General features: G+C 39.3%; 1 protein-coding gene across 1 annotated transcript; it reads right to left on the bottom strand.

The window, feature by feature from the left end:
• Positions 1-251: 251 nt before the first annotated feature.
• Positions 252-26,623, bottom strand: ZBTB10 (zinc finger and BTB domain containing 10; the record flags this gene model as incomplete). The annotated part of the gene is made up of 6 exons (XM_080929224.1): positions 252-3,230; positions 3,466-3,638; positions 3,788-3,964; positions 6,247-6,345; positions 14,484-15,366; positions 25,670-26,623. 6 exons carry the CDS (start codon positions 26,621-26,623, stop codon positions 2,931-2,933), a joined length of 2,586 nt encoding a protein of 861 aa, XP_080785350.1. The 3' UTR covers positions 252-2,930.

The following is a 26,623-nucleotide window of genomic DNA, read 5'->3' as shown; positions in this document are numbered from 1 at the left end:
CTGTCTGGGAGAATAGCACATGATCTGAATTTATGACAGTATCACCACTGTGGAGTATGAAAGTGTATGTTCTTCCCCTTCATTAAAATTAAAAACTCTAAAAATATTTTATTTAAAATATAAATTACATGAAAAACTTCACCAAATGTACAACATAACTCTGCCAGACTTTCAGATAAAATTCTGAGTATTCAATCCATTACCATTCTGAGACCAATCAAAAGCTCTTAGAGATTTTATCAACTTCCTGAAGTTGTATTGTCAGAAAAGGAATATACTTAAAAAAATAGAAACGTCCAGTAGTATACCTTAGTACTAAACTATCTTTAAAAAAAAGTCTAGAAGGGAAAAGGCCACCCCTCAAGACTGAAACAAAATAACTTAGGCAGTCGGCAAGTAGAAAAATCTGTCAACTCTGTTTCTGGTGAAGTGTCTTTACTTCAAAGAAACTTTTATATAGGCTGAGGCAAATATATATTCAAGAGTATAAACATTTTTTTTCCTTTGGATTACCTAAAAACAAACTTTTAAAGTATATTTCAGATGACTAAAAATATAGCCAAATCTGTCACAACACGACATAAAAGGCAATGGACATTTATAGAATATTTTAAATTAACAGTAACAAGTTATCTACATCAAACCTGTTTCCAACTAAAACCAAACAAAAGCACAACAATCCCGTAGTGTACCAAATGTGTATTTCAATTCACTGTATGCAATCTAACAAAAATTTGGTCATAATTTACCAGATATACATAAATGATTTAATAAAGGAAATTCTGTTTCAAGATAAGGTCATATCTCGAGTAAAATAAAGTACATTAAAAATGTAAAGCCAAGTCCAGTTTCTATGCAATAAGTGAACCACTGTCTAATAAAGCAGATTTAGGTGATCTTTTTTAAATATATATATTTGCTCTTTAATATATATTTATATATAGACAGATCTAGCAATTGTAAACTATGGTTTATTTTAGAGGAAGGGGACAGATGGGATGAAAGAAATCTTTATACTACACTTACATATTCACAGAGCAGAACATTTTACATTTAAAATATTTTTTCATTCATAATATCTCTGCCCAACTATGCCTACTTTGGACTTTACTAGAGTTACATTTCACTCATTTGTTTCAAACACAGAGAATAAGGTGTACTCTTCATGTCAAACAAAAATCCAATGAAACTCCCCGCCTGCCATCCCCCGAGGGAGGCAGAGTACCATACAGTTCAGAGTATTTCATCTGATCTATCCACACAGAAAGCCACTGTCCACTATCAAACCGTTATTCTGTTGAAATCAGAGGCAATGATGAGGTTTGTCTCTTTAAAAAGGAAATCAACTTTTCAACTTTGACCAGATGGAGCACCAAAAGATTTTATCTGTCAAAGCAGCTCTGTGGTCTCTTCCACACAACTGTCTTAATTTAGTTACTTGATATAAAATAGCAAAATATACTCAATTTGTATTTAAAAGAAAGCTGAAAATATGACGTCTCTCCATTTTTATATATATATAATATGCTCCTGATACATGTCACGTTAGCATGTCAAAAGCTGCTGTGCGTGCCACTGTCTGCTCAGTCCTTGGTCACCTGGCTACACAAACTAAACAATTTCAACTGCATGAATAACTCTGACTCCTGAAGAATTTAGATAATGCAACAATAAAGGCTCTCAACATTTTACTTGTATTTTGTGGACTGCTGAATCATGGAGACTATAAAGATTTCATCAAGGTGTGGTGACTTTAAGGAATGGAAAACTATATTATCAGCCACAATTTAAAACACTCAACATCCCAGTAAGTATGAAACAAAAGAGAATGCACATTTTGTGTTCATTTTAATGATAAAAAAGGGCACAGGAGAAAAAACCTGATATTTCACTTATATTGCATAACACGCTAACCAAACTGGACATGGAGGATGAATTATCAAACAAATCATTTTACGTATTTTTCTATGACTATTCATCAATTAGATTTTTGTATTTCAAATAAGGCTGAGGTATAGTACACTGGCAAAAATATAAGAGGCAAACAAGAATGGTGCCAAAGTAACCAATACCCAAAACCAAAACCCATGTCAGAAAACATCATATAGTAACCATTTATCAGATCAAAGCAGCAGGAGAAAGTTACTTCTAAGTCATAATCATTTTAGTGGTATTTGTCAGCTTCACCATGGTAACTTTGTAACATCATTCTTCATTTGTGAATGTAGTAAAATTCATGTCAAAAAAGGGAGGGGGGACGGGGAGTCAGTTAGTTTATTCCAATAAATTACCTCTCCAGTTCTTATAAACATGCCTATCAGCACGAAATTAAGAAATAATATCTAGAAGAGACTTCATAACTTAAGTCATGAAGCATAAAAATGAAAAAAAAAAAAAAAACAAAATAGAACCAATGGGGTTGAAAAAGCCCCTCACTGAAAATCTGTATTAAAAAAAAATAAAATTAATAAAATAAAAATAGAAACGTAACTCTACTAGTACAAACTAGCCTGAGTGGTTTGACTGACAGAGACTGGGTCAGCTGTCACTGCTCTTCCATAAATGGGTTTTCTTCATTTCTGTTAAAGTGGCACATAAATGTACACAAGCTCTGTAAAGGACAAGTACTCTATTTTCATACAACCCAAACAGTTAACTGTATATCCTATAAATAAAAATATTTTACTTTGATAACTGACTGAAATATGTGAGGACTCCATGTATCCAACCACATGGTTGTTTGCTGTATAGTCCTGTGCAAATATAAAAATTTTTTTTTGCTATAAGGCTTTAACCCTACAGTTTTCACAGCAACGTAACTACCATCCAGCATGTACCATATTTTGCAAGCCTTCAAGTTCAACAATCCGAATTGTCGATTCATAGTATGTCCAATGCAGCATTCTTGAGGAATATAGTAGGTCAACTAATCATCCAGAGACATATACGCCTCCTGGCTCATCCCATCGAGGTGCGTCGTTCTGATCTTGCATGTCTTCAACCAGCTCTTCATCGGGCTCACCTCCTTCATTTTCCTCATACTCTTCATCCCGAGGGAACTCTGTATCTTGTCCCTGATCTATAGCTTCTTGCCCTGCTGGCTGTGATTTATCTACACAGTCCATACATACTCCATAGCGTCGAGATCCATGTTTTATTCCAACACTGGCTGCTAACATGAAGATCTTCTTACACACCATGCATTTGTATTTCTTATCCTTTTTATGCACCTAATTCAAAGAAGAAAAATTCAATATAAGAATAGTACAGATAAAGAATGCATTTGAGCCATTCAAATTAAGCCATACAACTAGTAATGAATGGACAGTTAATTAACATTTCCAAATGAAGTACAATATCAGCTCAAGAATAAGTCTGTTTAAAGCAGCTTAGTGTTGGTCTTTAAATTTGCAAGTAAAATGCCTTAAAATGCCCTTTGCATCAGCAGGGTTTCAAGTCACTCACCAGGGAATGTCTTTTTACATGCTCTCTTCTAGTAAACATCTTTCCACAAATTTCACACTTGAATGATCTTACTCCAGAATGAATGAGCAAGTGCCTCTTTAGTGTTCGTCTGTACTTGGCTACATAGCTACAATGAGGGCATTTTAACTTGTTCATGATTAGAGATGAGTCACCTGAAAGGGAAAAAAAGGTACTGATTAAAGATAAACCACCAATCAATACTATGGCTAGCCATGAAGGAATAGCAATTATTAACACAGCTTGGAAGTGGTTAGTCATGGAACTTTAAAATTTTGTAGTTGTTTAGTTGACCAATACTTGCCATTTTCCCACGTTTCTTGTGTGGGCCAAGATTCTGGCAATAATCCATACTTGAAATCATTTGAAGCACCCGATAGCAATCTGTATTTGAAGTCATTTGAAGTACTTGGTAGCAACTCATACTTGAAATCACTTGAAGGACCAGGCATCAGACCATACTTGAAATCATGTGATGCTCCTAGTGCAATTGAAAAGTGATTTAAAAGTAATGTTGGGAAAATCTCTTAATTAGAGCCAGAGAAAATAAAATACAATTGTAAGAACAATGACAGGCTATCTTAACATATAACTAAATAAAGCTACATGTGTGCCGGCTCAACACCTGTATCCTAGCACTTGAAGGGTTGAATTAAGAGTCAGCTATGGGCCCAGTCTCAAAAAACTACCCAATTCCTTTCCACTCTCTTTCCTCCAAAACCTGAACCAAAACACGAGGCCCTAGATTCAGTTCCCATACTCAGCCACAGCAATTCCATTTTTTTCTCTGATTTGAGACATGGCCTTAAGCAGTCCAGGCTGGCTTTGAACTTGCTTTGTGGTGAAGAATGACATCACCCACCTGTACCCCATATCTCCCATAAAACAGTACGACCTCAATGCTGGGAGGCTGAGACAAAGTCAGAGTAAGAAGAGACCCTGTTTCAAAACTGGTACAAACCAAAACCAAGCTAATTAAGTCAAAGCCTGTCAGGCTGTGAGGAACAAGAGCTACCAACCTAGCAGTGACAAGTTTACACTCTAACAGACCCGATGAAACCCTTCTTTCCAACCACCCCTTTGGGCTACTCTGTTCCAATAATGACTTCTGTTTTTCCTGGTAGTAATAGTAAATAAACTCCCACTGCAAGGCACTTTAAAAGCTAACTTGCCTGCAATATAGGCATTCACAGACCTTATTCATATAGTAATACAGGTAGAATATCTCTAAAAATCCACAATCCCAAATGCTCACAGGTCAATTTTTTTTTTTTTTTAAAGAATATCATGTTGCTGCTCAAAAACTTGATGTGGGTGCATTTTAAGTTTTTAGATGAGAGATGCCAACCTCTATTGCTGCTTCTTGCTTCTATCACAAAGGCCACGCACAGTACTGTGACCTGACTCTACCCTTTATAACCCATCTAGTCCCAAGTCCTTCTGAGAAAGGGTGCTATCTGTATTTTCTTTTAAGATTTTCTTTGGTAAAAGAATATATAGAAGAAAGTTTTGAAAGAATCTTTGGGTGCTGGTATATACCTTTAACCCTACAATTCCATAGGTGGAGGCATTGTGCCCTTGAGTTCAAGGCCAGACTGGTTATCTGTAGTGAGTTCCAGAAGAGGCAGGGCTACACAGAAAAACTGTCTCAAAACAAATTTGACATTTTTTTTATTTGTAATGCACTACATTACGGAATGGGGATGGCAGCCTGTCAGTTTCCACTTTCATACTTCTTACCTAAGCTGGGGCTTTATGATTCATATTTAGCTAAGTAAAGTAACAGATCCGTTACTAGCAGGGCATTAGACAGCAGAACTTTGTGCTTCTAATGACCAAAACACACATGCCCTTTACTTATTTGTTAAATAAATTTATTTAAGAAGATAGCATGTACCTGATATTTTTGATTTGTTCAAAATACTTCAAAAATTGACCTTAGGAACCATATTAAACCTATCAATACACTCAAATGGTACTCACAACATATAGATATATTTAAAACCATGAGTAAACTGACAATGCAAGAATTATACTTAAAAAAAAAATTTAAATTCCATGCTTTTCTGCATACACCATTAATATACAAGAAGCCCGTGGGATGGCTCAATGTAAAGCCACTTGCTGCTAAGCCATATCATCTGACTGGGGTTGCTGGTACCCACAGAGTAGAGAAAACCAACTTCCAGATGTATTCTGATCAGTACTAGTATTCTCAGTACCAGAACATGTACAGACAAAATAAATAGTATTTCTTTTTTTAATCTTAAAGGTAGATACTCTTTCTTCTTGGTAAGGCAGGCATGTACACACACACACACACATGTAGTAATAAAGAACCTTTAGGGAGATTTATTTTTATAGGGTTACAAAATAGATTTCTGTTCAATTCTATCAATTTATTTATTTACAATAGTCATGTAATTTTTGACTTTATATTCAATGTTTCCCCAAAGTAAAACTGCTTTAAATATCACTATTTAAAATTTATCAACATTTTTCTTTACTTTTATGGGTTTTTTAATTTTATTTTTATGATGAACTGTACGTGTGTGCACGCATGTGTGGCATGAATGCAGGTTCTCCTAAAGGCCATGTGTCAGACACCACCCTCAAACAAAACCAAAAATACCAATTAACATTTACCAAGTCTCTAAAGTCACCTCAGACTGGTCTCTAACTGGAAGCATTCAAACTAGCCAAGAATCTATAGTAGAGTAACCTCTCAGATATATTCTTGCCAAAATATCTTTCTGTACCTACCAGCATCTCCTGCATCTTGACCAGTGCAGGCTTCAGGCAATAAATTTGTATTCAAGGTCCTATCACCATCAGGCCCTGAGAGTAGTGCACCATTCAGATCTGAAAAGGACACATTGAGTTTATTTACAAGCTGCACCAGAACCATCCACCCAAGAACAGTGCTTTCTTCCTGGATCTTCTTTCTTTATGATGCAGGCCAAATAAGAGGCCTCCTAGTATGTGTATCCACTGCACGCTGAGCATACAAACTCCAGGTGAAGTGACAATAACATATTTTACTTTGGTTTTCCTATGGTCTATAAAATCAATGCCCTAAATCTAACTATGTGCTACACAAATGTAACAATGCACACGCCCCATGTATGCAAGAGTACGAGCTTGCAGAATCCAGTCTGCCCTTCCAGTATGGGTTCTAGAACTTCAACTCAGGATGCCAGGCCTGTATAGCAGACCCTTTTGCAAGTCATCTCACCAGCCATGATATTTCTGACTTGGTGATGATTATAAAAACTGTGCTAATGTGAAAATACCTTTAATTAAAAGCTTTTATTTTAAATGTTGTGTTATCCTGTGGACTGAACCCAGAGCTTTGCATATCCTAAGCATCCTAGGTAAGTTCTAACACTGCCTATATCATTATGAGACAGTCACACAGACCTAAACAGTGAAGATTTACTTATTTTGTGTATCAGTGTCTTACCAGAATGCACGTATGTGACTTGTGGATGGTTGTGAGCAACTATGTGGGTGCTAGGAATCAACCCTGGGTCCTCTGAGGAGCCAGAGCTCTTAACTAAGCCACCTTTTTAGCAATTTGATTTTTTAATCCAAAATGCAAACAGCTTTCCACCACAAAAACATGTACAACTGGTAAGGAATGGTCTTTGAGGAATCAAGGTGTCTCAGGTACTAACCTTTGTTAACTGGCTATGTTACTGCACACCTTGCTAGCTCATTTATATTCATCATATTAAAGATCTGATATAGGAACTTTAGTTGAATAACAAATGTCATAATCATGTGCCTGACTGAGATCAACTGTTAGTGTGTGTCATAGGAACTAAAAGTGCTAAAAGCAGATTGGAGCTGTCCTCTGATTAGTTCAAAAGTAGACCTAGTTAAAATTCCAGGTGGAGATTTAATAAAAGTAGTTATTGTTGTTGTTGGCTATGTGTTGGCCCATTGGCAGTAACCTGTATTGCTATATGCCAACTAAGCCAACTAAATGATTCTAATTAAAGGTTGAAAACTGACTTTCTGTGAGGACTTTTTTTTTTGTAAAAATGTTCAAATTCAATAAATGCCACTTAATGCAAGTAATTTTATTATTCCCCTTGTTTCCAAATACAGAAATAAATAAGACTATAGATCTGGTGCTTGGGCTGAAAATAAAAATGGTCTCAGTTACCAGATGATAATACCAGGGGAGCAAAGAATAAAACCTCTTGAAAATGCCAAATATATGAAAAGACCCTAGAATTATTTATCCCATTCGCAAAGTATCTAGAATGCTGTTAGGATGATACTTGGAAGGTTAACACAGCAAGTAGAAAGAAGCTTGGCTTGTTTGTGGAATAAAATAATGGAAGAATGATGCCAGGAATCCTAACACTTGGGGAATCGAGAGTTTGTGAAGTCCCAGCACTTATGAAATGAGGAGTGTGTCCATCAATGATCCTGTAATTCTGTACTGTTCAAGAATGGAGAGAAGACCACCTGGGGTTGCTAGCCAAGGTTCAGTGACAGATCCTGTATCTCAGGGGACTAAGGTGGCACATGGTAGAGCAGCATATACAATATCCTCCTCAGGCATATGAACGTGCGCCCCACACTACAGAGATATGAAACCAGAGCTTAGGCACATTTTAAGGATGTTAATATCTGTTTTCTCTATAGGATAGTGGAACACAAGACAACTAGCTGGAGTAACAGGAAATTCAAGTATCTCACTCTTCACAAACTCCGAGAGCAGGGTCTGTAATATTTTCCCAATATTTATTATATAATGCATAACAAGTAAAAGGCTTTTAAAGTATTATTAAACACTAGGTAGAATACTTTGACCTTTACAACCCAATGGCAACATTTCTAATTAATTACATTAAAACATCCACAAACTAAAAATATTTACCCAGAATTTAGTGGTTTTAATACTTAAATTTTACTAATCATAAAAATAAATACAATTTTAAATGATACTCAAACTACAATTTTTCTTAATGTCTAGAGAAAGAAGGCTATTATCCAATTCTTCTCGTTTTGAGACATGGTCTCTTGGTGTTGCCTTGGCTGGCACGGAACACACGGCTGCCACATCAATTGCTAGGATTAAAAGCTGTACCACCATGCTCTGCTGGAAGTCATTATTCTTAAAGGTTCAGTCAACCTTTTATCATAATTCTGTCAAGATGGTTTGTAATACATGCTTGATCTGGTCCTGAATTATTCTACTACAGTGATTTGCTACATACATTCCTCAACCAGCTGGTTGTTTGGTTCTTTTTGGGGTTCCTGACTAGGCTGGCCTCCTTCATGATATAGGTATCAACTACATCTTTAAATGAGGCATTTCTACCTCCTATCCTAAAGTATTGTATATTTTATTTTGTGAGGCTGGGGATCAGTGGAGAACACCTCGCCACCATGTATGAGCATCTGGATTCAACTCCCATCACTGCAGAAAAATGAGTATCCAACTGTGACATTAAGCCTACAGATCCTAGGTACAAAATTCCTCACCCAAAATCAAATGTGTGTTTCCTTTCAATACTGTGGTATAGTTACTAAGCGATAACTCTCAAAGAAACCAAGTACTTCATTTGTTCTTCATTCCAAAACCCAATCTCACTAGGTGCGTTTTCTAGCTGGTAATAGGCTTTCACAAGTATGTTGACTTACTTAGGAATCAGTCTTGTTAGTGGGGTAACAGTAACTCTTGGGCTGGAAAGTTAAGAACATTGGCTGCTCTACCTACTAAAGGACCTACACTTGATTCCCAGCATCCACATGGTAGCTCAATACTGTCTGAACTCCAATTCTAGGGGATCTGGCATCCAAGCTTGAAGATACACCAGGCAAGCAAGTTACACAGAAATGCAAGCAGGTCACACAGGCACATGTGGAGGCAAAACACTCATATGCACTTAAAAAGCAAAAACTACCACGAACAACAAAAAGTTAACTCTAGGTCATCATTTCCTCTAAAATTAAGAGTAGAAAATAAACTCTTAACATACTTGATATTCATTCTGGATAGTCAACATAATGCTATAAATCCCCCATCCCTGGTAAAAAATTCTTTTCAATTTGGCAAAAACAAAACCAAAAATAACCTTAGCAAGACTATTTTGAAAGCCCTATTAATATTCTTTTCAGCAGGAATGGTAAGTCCATATTTATGCTTCAAATCGTTCGAGGGCTGGGGTGTTGTTTTGACAACATCTTGATTGATTTTACCAATGAAGACTCAGGAGCCAGGTGCTGGGGTGAAAGCCTGCTAGATCAGGGAGGCAGAGAAAGCACCCAGCGACATTCTTCCCAGCCACCTTGCTTTATCAGGAATGTCCCTCAAAAAAAAAAAAAAAAAAAAAAAAATCACCTCAAACTGAATGTCCTTCCCTCCACTTCCTATGGCTGTCTCCTGCTATTATGGGTTCTGTTGTTGTTAATAATCCTACGTTCACTTCCTGCCAAATGGCTCTTGATCTATGGCTGACCTTATCTACACTATTCAAGCAGAAAGCTCTTGGATTAAAGGTATGTGTAATAAGGCTGAGGCACACTACAACTAAAGACAGGCTTTTCCAGTAAATAACACAATCTCAAGGTTCACAGTGTCTAAGAATCAAGTTGAGACCAACTAAGCTACATAAGTTGCTGTCTCCTCCTTCACTGACCCCCGTCCCCAAAAGGTGGTAAAGGGGTATCCTGTAAGACAGCTTAGCAGGTAAGAGCATCTGCCTGGCACAAGTTCATAATTTCAGTTATTCAGGAAACTTGGGAAGATGGCCAAGTCCATGGCCAGTCTGGGCATTTTAGTGAAACTGTCTTAAAAATATTTACCACAAAACTGCAGTGTGAAACTGTAAGTGAAATGATATAATTAAAGGAAGTACTCAGTTATAAAACACCATGAAACAAGGTGCTGCCATCAAATCAGGGTTAATCTTAGTATCAATGTCACAGCACAAATGCCTTGGACTGGAAGAAAAGAGGCTAGGAATCATCCTGGAGCTGAGGCAAGCAGAACACTTGCCTTTGTGTGACACCCTGTATCTGCAGGAGGAAGGTCCCCCTGACATTTGCTTGGGGTCCTCAGCATTCACTATTTCTAAGTGCAGTGCAGGTCAACCCAGCATTTCTAGGATCCCAATACTCTTGAAAAGAATAAGATATGAGCTGATGGCAGAAAAAAAAAATTAAATAGCTGAAACTCTGTCATACAAAACTCTAGAGACACATGATCTACACAAATCTCATTTTCATATAAACACATCATTCGTAATTTATCATAGCATATAGAAATGTCTGCAGATAGTTGCAGAAATAAAAGCAAGTCCCCCTTCTTTATAAACAGGCACATGTATCTGTTTCTCTTTCCCACTCAGTAATTTCATTTACTACACACAAATGTAAATGCTAGTTCCTGTAGCACCCTAGAAACTTGTTTCCTTTACTCAAACTCACTGACTCAAGTGACAGACTGCAACTGCCCTGTCTTGCTTTATACTAGACTTCAGTTTCTTTTCCTCACCATTCAGAGACATTTCTGCCAACAAATAGTCCTTAACTAGTTTCCTCAGTACACTCTATAACTCAAATCTAATTAAAGAGATCAAGCCTCTACTAGAAAAAACCCTGTTATCCAAGTCATAAAATAAAGATGGCAACTTAGCCTTTGACATACAAAGACAATTACATCTAAGCCTGAGCACACCTCAGTTCTTCCACCCCTCACTCCAGTCTTTTTGCTCTGTGTCATGGCTGTTGTCCTCCTGACAAACTCTTACAACAGCACAGCAACCCGCACTGCCTTCTCTCCCAAGCTTCCTCTCCCTCTTCTAAGCAGTAAGTCTATCCCCCACTCTGTAAACTTTCTCATAATCCCTATGCACCCACTGTATCAAGTACTACTTGGGCATTAGTTTCAGGTAAGAGACCCTTAATCTTAACATCTACAAAATGTGCTTCTTGAGAGTTACAATTTTTGTTTCTAGATTTCTTATGATGTGAAAAAAAATTCCTCAGAAAAATATCATTTGTCATACTATAACTGTTTTCAAAGAGTTCAGCTCTGAGAATAAAAAATTTCAAGCTACTGTGGTTAGAGAGTGATTAACTCAGTTACCAAAGTATTTGCCTTGTAAGTACAGGATCATGATTTTGATCCCAAGAACCCAGTATTTTTGTTTTGTTTTGTTTTTTTTTTTTTTAAGCCAAACACTTATAAACCAATGCTGGGTAGAAACAGGCAGATCTCTGCTACTTCCTGGCCAGCCAGTGAAGCACACTTGGCAAAGCAAGAACCAAGCAAGTAAGACCCACCTTATTAAAAAACAAAACAAAAAGATCAATGGGCACATTGTCTAAACACTCCCATAGATATTCACAACAGGAGAGCTGGCTCAGTGGCTCAGCTCTCTGGTACTGTCTAGGAACTGAATTCAATTCCCAGTACCCTCCAGGTGGGCTCACAATCTTTCACTTCCACTCTCTTCTAGCTCCCATGGACACCAACCATGCACATAAAGAACCATAAATGCAGGCAAAACAAACAAAACAAAAATTTAAAGAGAGAAATTTAAAACAATCTGGTCAACTAACTATATTGCTGCCAGAAACAAATATTCAGTAGTATATACACTTAGGGAAGACTCAAAGGCCCCCAGTTCATGGCTAGCATTACCAAAATAGAACAAACTATCTCTTCTCCAAACTTAGAGGGCCACATTAATAGTGTTCAGACAACTTAATGCCCTCATGAACTGATCCACTTAAGGTCTTTCAGCTACTACACAGGCACCAGTACAGCTAAATAAAGCAGAAAAGAAGGAAATAAAATGTGAGCATGTGGCAAAGACTCATAGCCCAAGCTTGCACTTGGGAGGCAGAGGCAAGAACATCGGTTCAAACCCAGTTTCAACTGAGATAATTTCCAAAAATAAAAACAAACAAATAACAAATCAAGAGTAAAGGAATGAAGAAAAAAAGATGGCAGACAACTTATAAAAGTATTTAAAAATGTGTGTTCAGGTAAGATTTCCTAGCCCATTTTTGAAAGTCAGAAGTAAACCTTGCTTGTAATTAAAATGATTTAAGAAATAATAATCTGGCTTACGTTTCACAACATACTCTACAATAAATGTGTCTGGGAGGTTTACCTAAGTATCTGGAATTGAATCCAAGCCTCATAAATGGAGACTGTGCAGAGATATACCTAAAACTCACACCTCAACCAAAGTAAATTCCATGGTTCTACTTTCAACAGTACATATGCAAACTTATAAAGTCAAGTCGGTTCTCTATATTTAACAATAGAAGAAATGGCACTTAAATTAGAAAAACATGGGTTCAGACGTATTTACATTTCTAATCCAGATAGAAGAATTAAAACTATGTCCAATTCTACTATAAAATGGGAGAAGAGTTTGTGATGCAAAATGAAGGTAATTTCTAACAATGGTCACTGCATGCTCAGACTTAAGGTCATCTTTGTATCTATCATTTGGCAGAAAGTACATAGCATGGGAAAATTGTTACAAATAACCTTAATAGTCTTTTCTAACTTTAAGGGCACCAGACATAACCCTGTAACCAGTAGTAAAAAGAACAGCAGCTGATGCATGCCTTTTAGTCCCAGCACTTTGGAGACAGATGCAGGCAGATCTCTGTCTATGAGTTCCAGGACAGCTAGACAGATACATAATGAGACTGTGTCCAACCCCCCCCCCCCAAAAAAAAAAAACAAACAACCCAATAAGTTGTAGTACATGTTTCCTCATTTCCATGTACTATTTCTTTCTACTGGTGAAAACTAACTCAAAAAGTCAAAAAGCAAAAACTGTTCCCAAGGCCTGCCTTGCAGGATGGCTCAGTGGGGAAAGGTACTTTGCAACCTAACTTTTATTCCTGGAACCTTCATAAAGTGAGAACTCCACAAAGTCCTTTGACTTTTGTATGTGTCTACTATGGTTTACACACACACACACACACACACACACACACACACACACACACACACACACACACACACGGGGGGGAGGATAAATAAAAGAATTATTTAACATAAAATACTCCATCATTATTATCATCATATAGATATACAGGTATGGTTGTTTGCTACTGACAGCCTTGGTTGTAATGGAACATGCTATGTAGACCAGGCTGACCATTAAGTTACTGAGATCTACCTGCCTCTGTGTTGAAAATGTTGAAGTGTACCCAACTCAAGCATGTTGAGGTAAACAGGCATTAAATCACAAAACTAATAGAGCACTAACCGAAAATATGGACAGGAAATGTCAAACCCCTGAGATATTTCCAAGTTAGAAAAACCAGTTTAAAATAAGGTAAAGGAAAATGTCTACTCTTTAGCAGTACTCCACCCATTTACACAAAGGTCTTCACCACCAATGACAGGTTAAAATTCTTGCACACAGTATAGACACTGTCTTAGGAATGTACTGAAAATAAAGGTTTCCGTAACCTGGAGAAAAAAACTGCAATTCCACAGAAACAACCCCATCCAGAAACCAGTCCTCCCCGGCCCCAAGCTGCTCAAAGGATAATTAATGTCAGGTGACAATAAGAAAAGCATTCCTGCTTCTAGAGATATGTGATAGGCACAGTCACACCAAACAGAGCCATCTTGGAATTAGCAAAATTTTGTAGTAATAAATGTTTAAATAAAAAAGTTTATTAACTAGACCCTACAACTGAATTTCAAAAGACAAAGTGATTAACTACACACTAAAGCTAAGTGTTGTCATAAAACATAAAAAAAAGATTTTGTTTGTTGAAATGCCAAACTGTGATGTTCAATGGACTAAGTATATATTAAGAACATTTCTGACTTAAAGACAGCTTGATCTTATGGTATTTACAGAGAGATAGTCCTTCATTTACTACCCAATCTAAAACTTAAACTCACACATATACACCAAAGACCCAAAATTCAAGTATCCCTAGTTCTAGTACTTCAGCAAGTACAATTAGAATGAAAAGCTTTGAATATTTACCTGGCTCTTCCTTGATGAGTAGGGCCTTGTTTTCTTCTGGATAGGCAACAGGTGGCTGCATCACTGAGCAGTCTTCTACATTTGTCTCACTATTAGGTGGTATGTTATAAACAAATCTCTTTGCAGTTTGGTTTTTCCTCCTTGCTTTGCCAGTCTCTTGAGAGGTCATATTATTCCAAATAAACACTTTTGCTTTACCTTGAGATTCATTTTCAGCCAATTCAGGAGAACCATCCTGGACCCAGTTACTGTCATTCATCTGGTAGTTTTCTACTTGGCCCTCGTCGACATTACAAACATCATTTTCAATTTTTATATTACTTGCCAAATTGGTAAGATTCCGTGTTGCCCAGAAGCTGGCAATTTTTTGATCCCGTGACGAAGTTGGGCCATCTCTACTAACTGGTTTCCTATTATTATAGTCCACAACTACAGACTCTGGAGCTTCTGATTTAATGCTTATATTTAAGGCATCTTTGATGAAATTCCTGCAAGTTTGAACAACTTCACTCATTTGAAGGTAGCTGGCCACTGTCATCACTTCAATGGCATTTTGGCTTGTGAGCACCAGGTTCCCAGAATACAGGAAGTCCAAGATGACTGAAAAACCTTGAACTGCAGCAATATCTAAGTGGGTAGTATTGTTTTGGTTAGGGCTTTCTTTGTTTGAAACACAATATAAAGTCTTAAAGAAACGGCTGCCTGCAACCAGGATGTTCTTATGAGCTTTAAAGATTTTCCCGCTCACCACAATGCTGACATCACAAAGAATATCTTTCTTTCTCTGTTCATCTAGTTGTCGAAGAAGTTGATAGCAATAAGAGTTCTCATTTGGCCTACTATTAAAATCACAGTACCCCTCCTCTGATGGAATTTCTGACTCCTGTAATTGGAGGAAAACATTAACATTAAATTTTATTTATATTTAATGTCCACGGAAAACAAATGTAACTGTCAAAATAAATCATTAAAGACTACTCAAGTACTCTACAATTCATGAATAGTTACACATTTTGAGAAATATCCACCATGTTAAATAAATACCAAAAGAAATGAACCAAGTCTGGTGCAACTCACTATTACAGAAGGAAGCAAGGAAAAAAGTGGGAGGGACGGAGGGAGGGAAGGAAAGAGAGACACTATATATATATATATATATATATATATATATATATATATATAGGCTAAGAATATGAATTTTAAAATATAAAATAAAAATAAAATTATTCTTAGGGAATTCTCATTTATTTGAAATCAAATCAGTCTGCTCTATCAGCCAGGAAAGCAGATGCCTCTTCTCACTACGTTTAAATACCATAGTAAGTAGGTATATCACCTTATCTAACACTATTAGAAAGGTGAATTTAAGTCCAGGCAAACACTGTAACAGAACAGTTTAAATCAATAATTAAATCTAAACTGGTGGAAACTTCTTTCTACTATGAGCATATCTAGTTATTTTTCTAGTCAACTTTCAAAATGCCTTCTCTTTATTTTATGGTCACAAATACTATCAAAAGGTCCTGAATTCAAGAGGCTTTAATGTATCTAAATTTTGCTTTTCATTGGGTATTATAATTCTATTTAGCACAGCTTTAGAGAAAGTTTCTATACACCAATTAAGCTAAGCATGTGGCTCACTCACACCTGTAATCATACTACCGGTGAAGCTGAGAGAAGAGAGTCCAAGGCCATCCTCAACTACAGTGTTTGAGGCCAGCCTAAAAAGTGTGTGTGTGGGGGTTGCTGTCTGGGTTCAATCCCCCAACACTGCAAGAAAAAAATATATAACACAGGGTTCAGTTCAATTCCCAGCAGGACAGGTTTGGCTCACAACCATCAGTTAATTTTATTTCCAGGGATCTAGTACCATCTTCTGGTTGCAAAGCAACTATTCTTCCACCCCAAATAATAAAAGTTACATGCTATAAATAAGAGTATGATCTAATTTCAGAATGTGTCCTTTGGCAACTCACTCCCCCGAGGCCTTAAATGGTAGTACTATTATTAAAATTAGTTCTAATTAATAACTCATCTTCATTCAGGAACTAGACAGGCAAACCCTCTAGGCAGAGCTTTCTTTCTATTCCACCACCTTCAATACTGCTCTGCAGTATTCCTGCATTCCTTCCCCTGTTAACAGTCAAGTAAGAACAGCAACAAAACAATTAGTATTCTATCATTCATGGTGCTTTCACAGGACTAGGGCACAGCATGAGTGCCTGCAAACCTGAGGTATAAATACTCTAGACTGAAGAATGTGAAATATACAAGTCCAACTGCAGTTAGACCTTTGGCAGCCTATCTCCCACTAATCTTAGTTCCTGAGCTTCATGAAGCCATTCTACTGTAGCAAACCTCCCAGCCCATCCTATTATACCAGAATGCTTCATGCTCTTCAGCAGCCATTTTTCCTCTACTAAAATACTCAAATGATCTTCAAAAACTCTAGTAGTCAAGAATAAAATAGGTGAAACAAGCCTAAACAACATTAATGTTAACTCTTAACTTTTTGCATGGTAGAATGAAGCCTTTAATCCCAGCACTCCTAAGGCAGAGGTAACTCAGTAATACAGTGTGAAGGGAGGGAAATAAATGCTTTTGCTTCACTGTGTCTCTCCCTTCTCTCTCTCTCCCTGATAAAGAATATGCATGAGAACCACCCCAGTTCTAAGGGGCTACTTTTTGAAACAGATCTGATTGAAAATAAGCCATGTTACAAAATTTCAAAGTGTTAGGCAAATGCAGAATAGGACAACTCTAAAGTTATAACCTAACTTTCTATGAAAAGAACCAATCACACTGACCTGATAAAACCTGGCCCCATTAAAAACAAGCAGTCTGAGTAAAATTCACTTCCTAGCTAAGACTCTTCACAGACACAAACACAAAAGAGAAGTTTTCTCTGGTATAGACCCAGCTCTAAACTTTGTTGTGCATGCTGTATACCTGGCTAACAAGCAGGTTCATTTGTCTGGTTCTGAGTTCTACCTAGTAGATATTGCAGGAAAAAAAGGCACAGGCCCTTGGAAGAACATCTAACAAAATATGGCAGCACTTCTGTGAAGGGTCTGTGGAAGCAGTGAATTAGCATTTAAAAATAAACAGCTACCTAAAGTTTAAACAACAAACAGTGTGATAGAGACCTGTAATCACAGACTTTGGAAAGCCAAGGCAGGAAGTTAATTTGAGGCCAGTCTGGAATACACAACTGAGCCAATGTTAAGTGCTGGGAAGGTGAGCCCCCACCCCTGTAAGAGCAGCAAATGTTCCTAGCCATATTGAGCCATCTCTCCAGCTTGGTAAAGGACTTTCTAATAGCTATTTTACACACTTTAATCCTTCAGTAAGTTGTGAGAAAGGAATATACTGGTGGTTTTATAAAAGCAGATATTGGTGTTATTCTATAGTTGTAATAAGAAAAGCATGGCGGTTACATAGTGTTTGTTTTGTGGATAGTATGGGTTTGTTGTGGGTAGGCTTTTGACTAAGTAATTTTTAAAAATAAAAACATCTTCTGTGACAAATGCAACATTATTACATAATTTGGTAGAACCACTTCAAAAAATGTAGAACCCAGTGATGTAGCTTTAAGATGGCTGTAATAGATATAACAACCTCCAAATGGAGATTTTTATTTTCCCTTTTTTGATGGGGGTCTCACTATGTATTCCTGTCCTGGGTATTCAACATGTTATTCACATGCATACATGCAGACAAAACATGCATAGACATAAGATAAATATTTTTAAAGAAAAAAAGTCCTTCAAAATAATGTTATGAAATATATGCACTCTCTATAGAGATTTGAAGATTTTTTTTTTTTTGCAAAACAACAAGACAGCAAATAAAAAGACATTGTTTGCTGAATCAAGTAAATTAAGAAATCTCTTTTAACAAATCTTTGTATTAGAGACAAAATGTTAAATGATTCAGGTCTATGTTATCTAATAGCTGGTGTCCACTCCAATTTCCATGTGGGGACAGAGATGCTTTGAAAACAAGAGATTAATAGGTAGGAGGCTGAACATTCTAAACAAAAGATACCATTTTTAAAAAGATAACTAAGATGGTCAGTCGCATCCTTAAAAGTCTCTCGATTCATGAAAGAACTGCAAGGTGTACCCCAGTGTCCATAAAGCCAAATAAATACTTAACACATTTCCCACAAGTAAACACCCTTACTATCACATCAGATTTATAAACAAGTGGCACTTTCACACAAGCCTGTAATCCTAACAGCTAGGACATGAACAGGAGAATAACAAGGTCAAGGCCATTCTGAGCTATATATAGAAGGACCACAATAAATTCAATAAATGGAGCTGAGTGGGACGACAAAAGCTTATACTGGTGGCGGTGACTGGGGAAGCTAAGGCAGGAGAATTTCAAGTTCAAGCCCTGTCAGTTTTGGTTTCTCTGTGCAGCTCTGGCTGTCCTAGAACTCACAAAAATAAGCCTGCCTCTGCCTAAGTGCTGGGACTAAAGGCATGTGTCACTATGCCTGACAAGACCCTGCCTTTTTAAATGAAAAGGTAATTAAAAGAGCTGGGATATTTGCCTGTGATAACCCTAGGCTCAATCCCTAGTGCTACACAAATAAAAGCCTTTATCTCAAAAAGGGCAAGAGCCACTGTTATGGATGCCTTCTAGAACTTAATTTTAAGTGTGAAGGGACAAATAGAGAGACACTGTGTGTGTGTGTGTGTGTGTGTGTGTGTGTGTGTCTGTGTCTGTGTGTGTAGATTCAGGCTTAAAAGGTACAGTACACTGGGCTGGCTGACAGACTAAAGAGAATTATGGCAGCAATGTGAAGATGAATCAGTACCAGAGAATGAAGAAAAATGCTGTGGCCAACTGGAAACCTATTGTTTGTAGTGTTAGCTTAGTAGTGTTAGCACTGATACACACCTGCAACCCAATCACTAGGCTGGTAGAGAAAGAAAGAGCATTAGTTTAATGTCATCAGTGACAAGAAATTTGAGTTCAGGGGCTGGAGAGATAGCTCAGATGTGAAGAGCATTTGCTGTTCTTGCAGAGAACTAGGTTGAGTTCCTGGCATCCATATCATGTCTCACAATGGTCTCTAACTCCAGTTCCAGGACAACAAACACCCTCTTATGGACTCAGCTTATATGAAGTATAACAATGGTAATTTGATGATAGTAGCCTCATCTTTCATACTAACTTTCCTTCTTAGAAGACTTAATTTTAAGGGCTAAGGATGTACATAGGTCATTTCCTTAGCATACACCAGGCCCAGGGTTCAATTCTCTGTGAAGAATACAGCTAATGCAGTTGTGGTATTCTAAGTCTGTAAGGAGGTGGAGACAGGAGTCATCCAACCTCAGCTACACAGAACCTGACATGAGCTTGAGATACATAAGACCCTTAGGACTTTCAGGACCTGGAAGGTGCTTCAGAAGCTAAGATGACGAGCTTGGAGGAGAAAACTGTCTTCTGACCTCCATACTCATGCTGCATGACAACAGTATAGCACACCTATTCCTGCACCCATACAGACCACATATGTACACACAGAAAACAAAAAGGACTTTCAGGATTCTCTCTAAGGTGTTAAAAACTAGCCAATCAAGCAAAAGTAAACAAACACTAGCTAACCTTTGGGACTTCCTGTTTCCAAAGCAAGGGCTGGCAGGCCTGCCTCACCTTTCTCTTCTCCACCTGACATTAACGTATTCCAACTAGTAATTTCAATCACATCACTGAGTTGAATCCATGTTTAATTTCTGTAAAGGTTAACTAAACTTACAATAATAATAATTTGGGCACATGGTGTAGGCTTAGACTGCAGAGAGCTGACAGAATGAGGGATTTGGGCTGAGAATTTCACAATTGGGTAGAAAGTGGTCTGAACCAAGCTACAGTGGTAATCACTATAATTAAAGCAATTTAAAAATCTTTCTGGGCCAAATGGCCAAATTCTGAATGAGATAATTCTTGAAATTGACTCTGAGAATACTTAAAACCATAACAGGTCTCCAGTACCAAACAAGTCAATGCCTTACTTTGCCTCTTACAAGGACTCAGACTCCCCTAGAGGTGAAGAGACAGATGCAGGTCAGTAGCACTTGATTAGCTAGCATGCACAGAGCCCTAGGACTAAAAAAAGCCTCCCCAGGCACAGTGATATATGTCTATAGTCCCCACAATAGAGGGACGGTTTGAAGTAAAAGCCCCAGAGATCACCAAGCTGGTTTAGAGTACTTATCACATAAACCTGACAGCTAGTGGTGCACCTTGGAAGCCCACAACTTAAGAGAGTTACATCCACCAAGCTGCTCTCCAGCCTCCATGTGTATGTACACACACACACACACACACACACACACACACACACACACACCTTAAAATCAGAGTTTGAGGTCATGAGAAAACGTGCCTCAAACACAAAACCCAAACCCCACCATAGCACTATTTCTCCTTGGGAGCAGTCCTTAACAACTAAGGTCTAATTAAAAAGACAAGCACTGAATCCAAGTGCACTGACACACTCTGACTTCCAATTACTAGAGAGCAGAGGTAGATGACCAGAGGCTTGGGCTCTAACGAGCCTGGGAAACCTTGCAAAAACCTTTCTCCAAAAACGAAAACCAAAGTTAAGAATGTACTCATGTTTGTTGTTTGACCGAAAGGTCACCCCCAAAATGAAGAAGAGGATGAGGAGGAAAGCAAGAAAGGACTCTTATATAAAGCATAAGAAACAGGTCCTGGACAAGGAACATGTCAGGAGACTGAACCAGGACACTCACAAGTGTTAAGGCCTACTAGGGCTTGGAGGGTAGGAGTTTCAGATCAGCCTAGGCAATACCTGATAAGATCCTGTCTTAAAAGGTGGGAGTGGGGAGGAGAGGTAGCCAGGTGATGGTGGTACACAACCTTTAATTCCAGCACCAGGAGGCAGAGGAAGACCAGCCTGGGCTACATAGAGAAACTGTGCCTCTGTAAAAAGGGGGTGGGGAGCACTAAAGATACAGTTCAATAGTAAAGCTCTCACCAGCTTGCAAGAAACTTTAGCTTTTCAATTCTGGTACCTGATCTCCCATGAAAATGAGAAATGTAATGTACTAATAATAAACTAATAATTAACACCTGCTTAGACTCTCAAAAAACCAGTACATGCCTTTAATCCCCGAAACTCCTCAGGCAGAGAGGCAAGTAGATCTCTGGAAGTTCAAGGCCAGGCTCATCTACAAAGTGAGTTTCATTAGCCAGGGCTACAGAAAGAGACACTGTCTCAGAACACTAATGAACAAATAACACCCAGCATTGCTCAAGCTGGAAGTCCCATCACTTACAAGACCAGGGTACTGGGTCTTCTGTTGGATACTAATCCAGACTATAAAGCACAGTAAAATACTTCTTTAAAAGCAACACAACAGAGACTAAATAGATGGCTCAGCACTTGCTGCTCTTTCCCTAGGGTTGGCATTTCATTCTGACTGCCCACATCAAGTGACTGATTCACAAGCCCCAGGAACTAAGTTTCAGGCAAATCCCATGCCTCTGGCTTCCTCAGGCACCTGAAACTCGAGGATATAGACCCACTATATACAACACACACCTACATATAATAAAAAGGGAAATTAAAAATTTATGACGAAACAAAAAGTCTTCTAATAGAAAAAGGAGGCTTTTAGGTACAAATCAGAGTGATTGCCTAGCATAAATGAGATCTTGGATTTGATCCTTATCTCTGCGGAAAAACTAAAATGTGAGCTGGATGTGTTGACACACACCTTTAATCCCAGCATTAGGAGGCAGATCTGAGGTCAGCCTGGTGTACAGAATTCCAGGACAGCCAGGGTTACTTACATAGAGAGGCTGTGGGCGGTAGGGATAGGGAGGGAGGGGGGATATTGATAGTCTTAGAGAACTCTGAATGTAGAGTCAGGGGATCATGAATTCAAAGCCAGTCTGAGTCAAAGTGAGACCCTGTCTCAAAGGACAGGAAAGAGTGAGAAAAGGAGTAGTAAACCCTTCTAGCCTGGCTGGCTGCAACTGGTGTATGCTGTCTGAGCTCCTGCTGCCTTTACAGCATAGGGATTAAGAGAATGGGACACAATGCCTGAGTTCGATCAGGAATTCACATACAGTATTTTACTTTGACACTGTCTCAGGTTTGTGTCTGAAGATGACCTTGAACTACTGCTCTCATGTTTCCACTTTCCAGTACTGAGACCACAGGCATAAGCTAAAATGCTTTAGATGTACGAACATACACACGTGCATCACATTTGTGCTTCCGGATGCCTTGGCAATTGGAATTATGGATAACTGTGAGCTACCACGTGGTGACTGAGAATCAAGCCTCACTTTCTGAAAAGCAACAAGCGCTCTTAACCAACGAGTCATCTCTTCAGCTTCCACCTCACTTTTAAAATGAGGAAGCTAATACAGGTCACTCTATGAAATTGAATTACATTTATAGTGAGAAAAACTCAAAATGCCTAGGCTTATAAGCCTCAGTCTTGCAAAGTATATAAAAGGGAAAATAGTCAGCTCTCCATTCAAGAGGAATACCGATTACAATGTGGCTTCAAAATTGATGACACAGACACTTTCAGGTCAACCCAAGATCCTGATTCAGTAAGATAAAAAATGTAAACACTGTCATTGATGAACGAGGGGCCAGGAAATAAACAAAGCTTGGGTGTGGGGAGTGACCTTAGCACTAGCCTGTCTAGTGAAACCCCAGATCAAGCTACCCAACACTCTCCTTGCACCTTCAGCCTGGTCTGATGGGAATGCCTCTAGTCCAAACATCTGAGGAACAGGTAAGAGGACCAAAGTCATGTTTGAGGCCAACCAGGACTACAAGACACTATCTTAATTTTTTTTCTAAGAGTAATCTATCATAAAATAAGCACGATTAAAAAAAATGGTTGGAGGATTAGGACCCAAGAATGTTCTTCCAGAATGTGTTACACTGCCTCCTTTAGGAGGTAACCAAAGGTTACAGGGCAACAACCACAACACCCCCCACACCCCATCAAATCTGCTAGAAACCTGTCACTATTAACAAGGGAGATGCTTCAGGTGTTTCTTAGAAAGACAAGCCATTCCTCACACAATGAAGGTTAGTCACAAATGAAGAGAATCGGTGAGAAGTGGTAACACTTAAAACTCAAGAAAACCAATTCAAAAAACCCCTCAAGGTTAAGGATTTAACAAGTCTCTAAGTGAAGTGGGATGGCTCCTACATCACGTGAAAGACAACGTCATCAAGAATTGGGAAAGGGTAGTTGTAGAAAGTTTAGAAAATGTTTTTTACCTAGGATTGAATTCTGGAGACACAGGTACATGCCTGCAGGATACACCTATGTGAGGTGGATCACAAGACTATCTAACTAATCCCGAGTTATTTTTTAGTCCAATTTGTGTTTGCCTAAATTGTAACAACTCATTCCTATTTAAAAAAAAAAAAAAAAAAAAAAAAAAAAAAAAAAAAAAAAAAAAATACTTACATACCAATACTTAGGAAGTCAGCTTCCATTTTCTATCATTTCACTAAATACTTTCAGGTATCTATTACTTAACTCTTATTAATGACTGAAATGCCAAAAGGCCACTTCTATAAAAGGAAAACAAGTTTACTTTCTAAAATAATGTAAATGAATCTGATACACCTCAAACAAAACAACAAAATATGTCAGGCCTATCAAATCTCCAGGACAAACTCCAAAGATAGTGATGTAGAAAGCTGGGATCTGGACCTGGGTTTGCTCAAAGCTCACTTTTTCCCATCACAAAACTCTTTATAGGCACTAGCCTTGGGATCTGGGATTTGTATCTTTATAAGATGTGCTAGCACACATTTAATCCTATCACTCAGGAGGCAGAAGCAGGCAGATGTGAGTTTGAAACCAGCTTGGTCTATATAGTTAAGAGTTCCAAGACAGCCAGAGACCCTGGAGAGGAAAGAAGGGAGGGACCTTCTTTCTAAGATTTAGGCAAATTTGTGCAAATAAAAAATTCAACCCAAACAAGCTCCCTTTCCCTGCCTTCAGAAGAAAAAGAAAATCAAACAAACATAATAACCCCATGCTTTTAAACTAAAGCCTCTGCTAAGCTGGGTTACTTGTGTGACCAATAAACTATAGTGTAAGTGTGCTGAGCAGCAGGGTCACTCCCATAAACACCACAGAGTCCTAATACCTGAGTGCTGACTTTCTAAAATCAATGACTGGCCAGCAACACAAAAGAATGAATTCCACCCACCACCACAGGTAGTCTGAGTCATAAAAAGGAGGACTGACCAACATCTATTTGACTTAAAAAGGGCTATCAAAATGGTTAGGCTCCGGTCTTTGGAGTAGGATTTTTTTTAAGGAATTAAAACCTATAGGTAGGCTTGTTCTGTAGGGACAGATGACTTTCCAGTGAGCGAATTAAGCTCAAATCGCTTCACATGAAATATTTCCAAAGCTAAGATTAACACCCTTCATAAAAGCTATTCAGAACCATGTTTTTGAAAGGAATAATACAGAGATTCTCAGTAGAGAGATATCAATATGAAGTAAATAGCTAAAATGTACAATGATTTTACCAAAAAGGCGTCTGCATGAGGTTCAAGTTTAACAGAGAGGGACATCGTGAAATTATTCAACTAACTTCCTGCACATTTGCATATGCCTCTCATATTTCACATTATCTTGACCTGACCTGAGTTTAAGAGTGGACAGCCAGTATCACTGAAGTTTAAGAAAACTAATCCACTCTCCAGACTACTACTAGCACTTTAGTGTCCACGAAAACAGGGCGGTGAACTGTTCTAAAATCTCTGCTGACTTAAAAAAAAATTTTTGGACCAAAATCAATCTAAGGTAAATCTCCAACCTCTTCCCAACCACTCTCTCGGATTCAATCTCACAGGCAAACACTCATGAGAAATAAAATAAACCCCGCGCTATGATTAGAAAACTGTCGTTCCACCCCCTCCCCCAGTACATCCACAACTTTGGGAAACTTTGTTCCCAGGCTTTCCAAACCCCTGTGCATAAGCTCCCCCGAACCTCTCTCGATCGGAACGATGCCTTCCCCCACACCCGGAGGATCTTAACCCCACCCCCCTTTTTTTTTTTTTTGCTTTAGTTTTTGTCTTTCCCAGCGATAAACCTTTCCCGAAAGACCTGATGGAAAAGCAAGAGCCGGCTTTACGGTACCTGGGCGTTGGCTTCGTAGAGTTTGTGTTCGGTGGAGACGTGGTGCCTCAGGAGCAGGGTTTTCTTGTAGTTGCGGGTCCCTCTCGAAAGCTCATCATGCCCCAGCGGGGGAAGGTCCACGCTGCCCCCATCCTCGGGGGTCTTTTGGCACCAGCCGCAAAACATAAGGCCAGTTTCCTTGGAGTACCGCAGCCAAGGGAAGTCCTTGAGCCAAGAGGTCTGGAAGGAGCACTGGAGCTTCTGCATGAGGGACTTGGGCCTCGCGAGCGGGAAGTGCTGGACAGTCTCTCCTTCGCCAGCTCCCACACCGCTGCCCTCTGCTTCGTCCCCGCCATCGCCTCCCGACCGCCTGCTGCTGCTGCAGCTGCCGCCTTCCGCCCCACTGCCATCGCCCGGGCTCGCCCCCTCCTCTTCGGTGCTGTAGCTCAGGGACGCCCCGTCCTGCATCAACTCCTTCCCCTCCAGCGCGTCCAGCTCCGGATCCACGGCCGCCGGCCCTCGCCCATTGAAATGCCTGAGGGGCCACGCCGAGGTCTCCGGGCGGCCCCGGCTGCTGCCATTGTTGCCGAGACCCCCGCCGCCTCCCCCGCGGAAGGCCAGAGTCCGACGGTTCCTTTCCGCTAGCAGGGGGCCCCCCGCGCCGCCGCCCAGCGAGGCGGAGCCGCCCGTGTCCTGAGGGAACAGCAACTCCTTGGCGTCCTCGGCGGCGGCCGCCCGGGCGGAGGCCTCCGAGTCTTGGGGCTCCAGGCCCTCCGGTTCCATTTCCTCGTCGGCCCCGCGCCCATTGGGTTGCTGCGGCGCGGGCGGCGCGGGCAGTCGCGGCTGCGGCTGCGGAGGCCAGAAGGAGGCCTCCCCGCCAGTGTTATTGTTCGTGGGGCCGCCGCCGCCGCCGCCGGTGACCAACCCGCCTCCTCGGAACGCCAGCGTCCTGCGGTTCATTTCACTGAACGACAT

This window comes from Micromys minutus (assembly GCF_963924665.1).
Source record: "Micromys minutus genome assembly, chromosome: 15".
Classification (NCBI taxonomy): domain Eukaryota; kingdom Metazoa; phylum Chordata; class Mammalia; order Rodentia; family Muridae; genus Micromys; species Micromys minutus.
The sequence above is the reverse complement of the archived record's forward strand: the minus strand, read 5'-3'. Positions and strand labels throughout refer to the sequence as shown.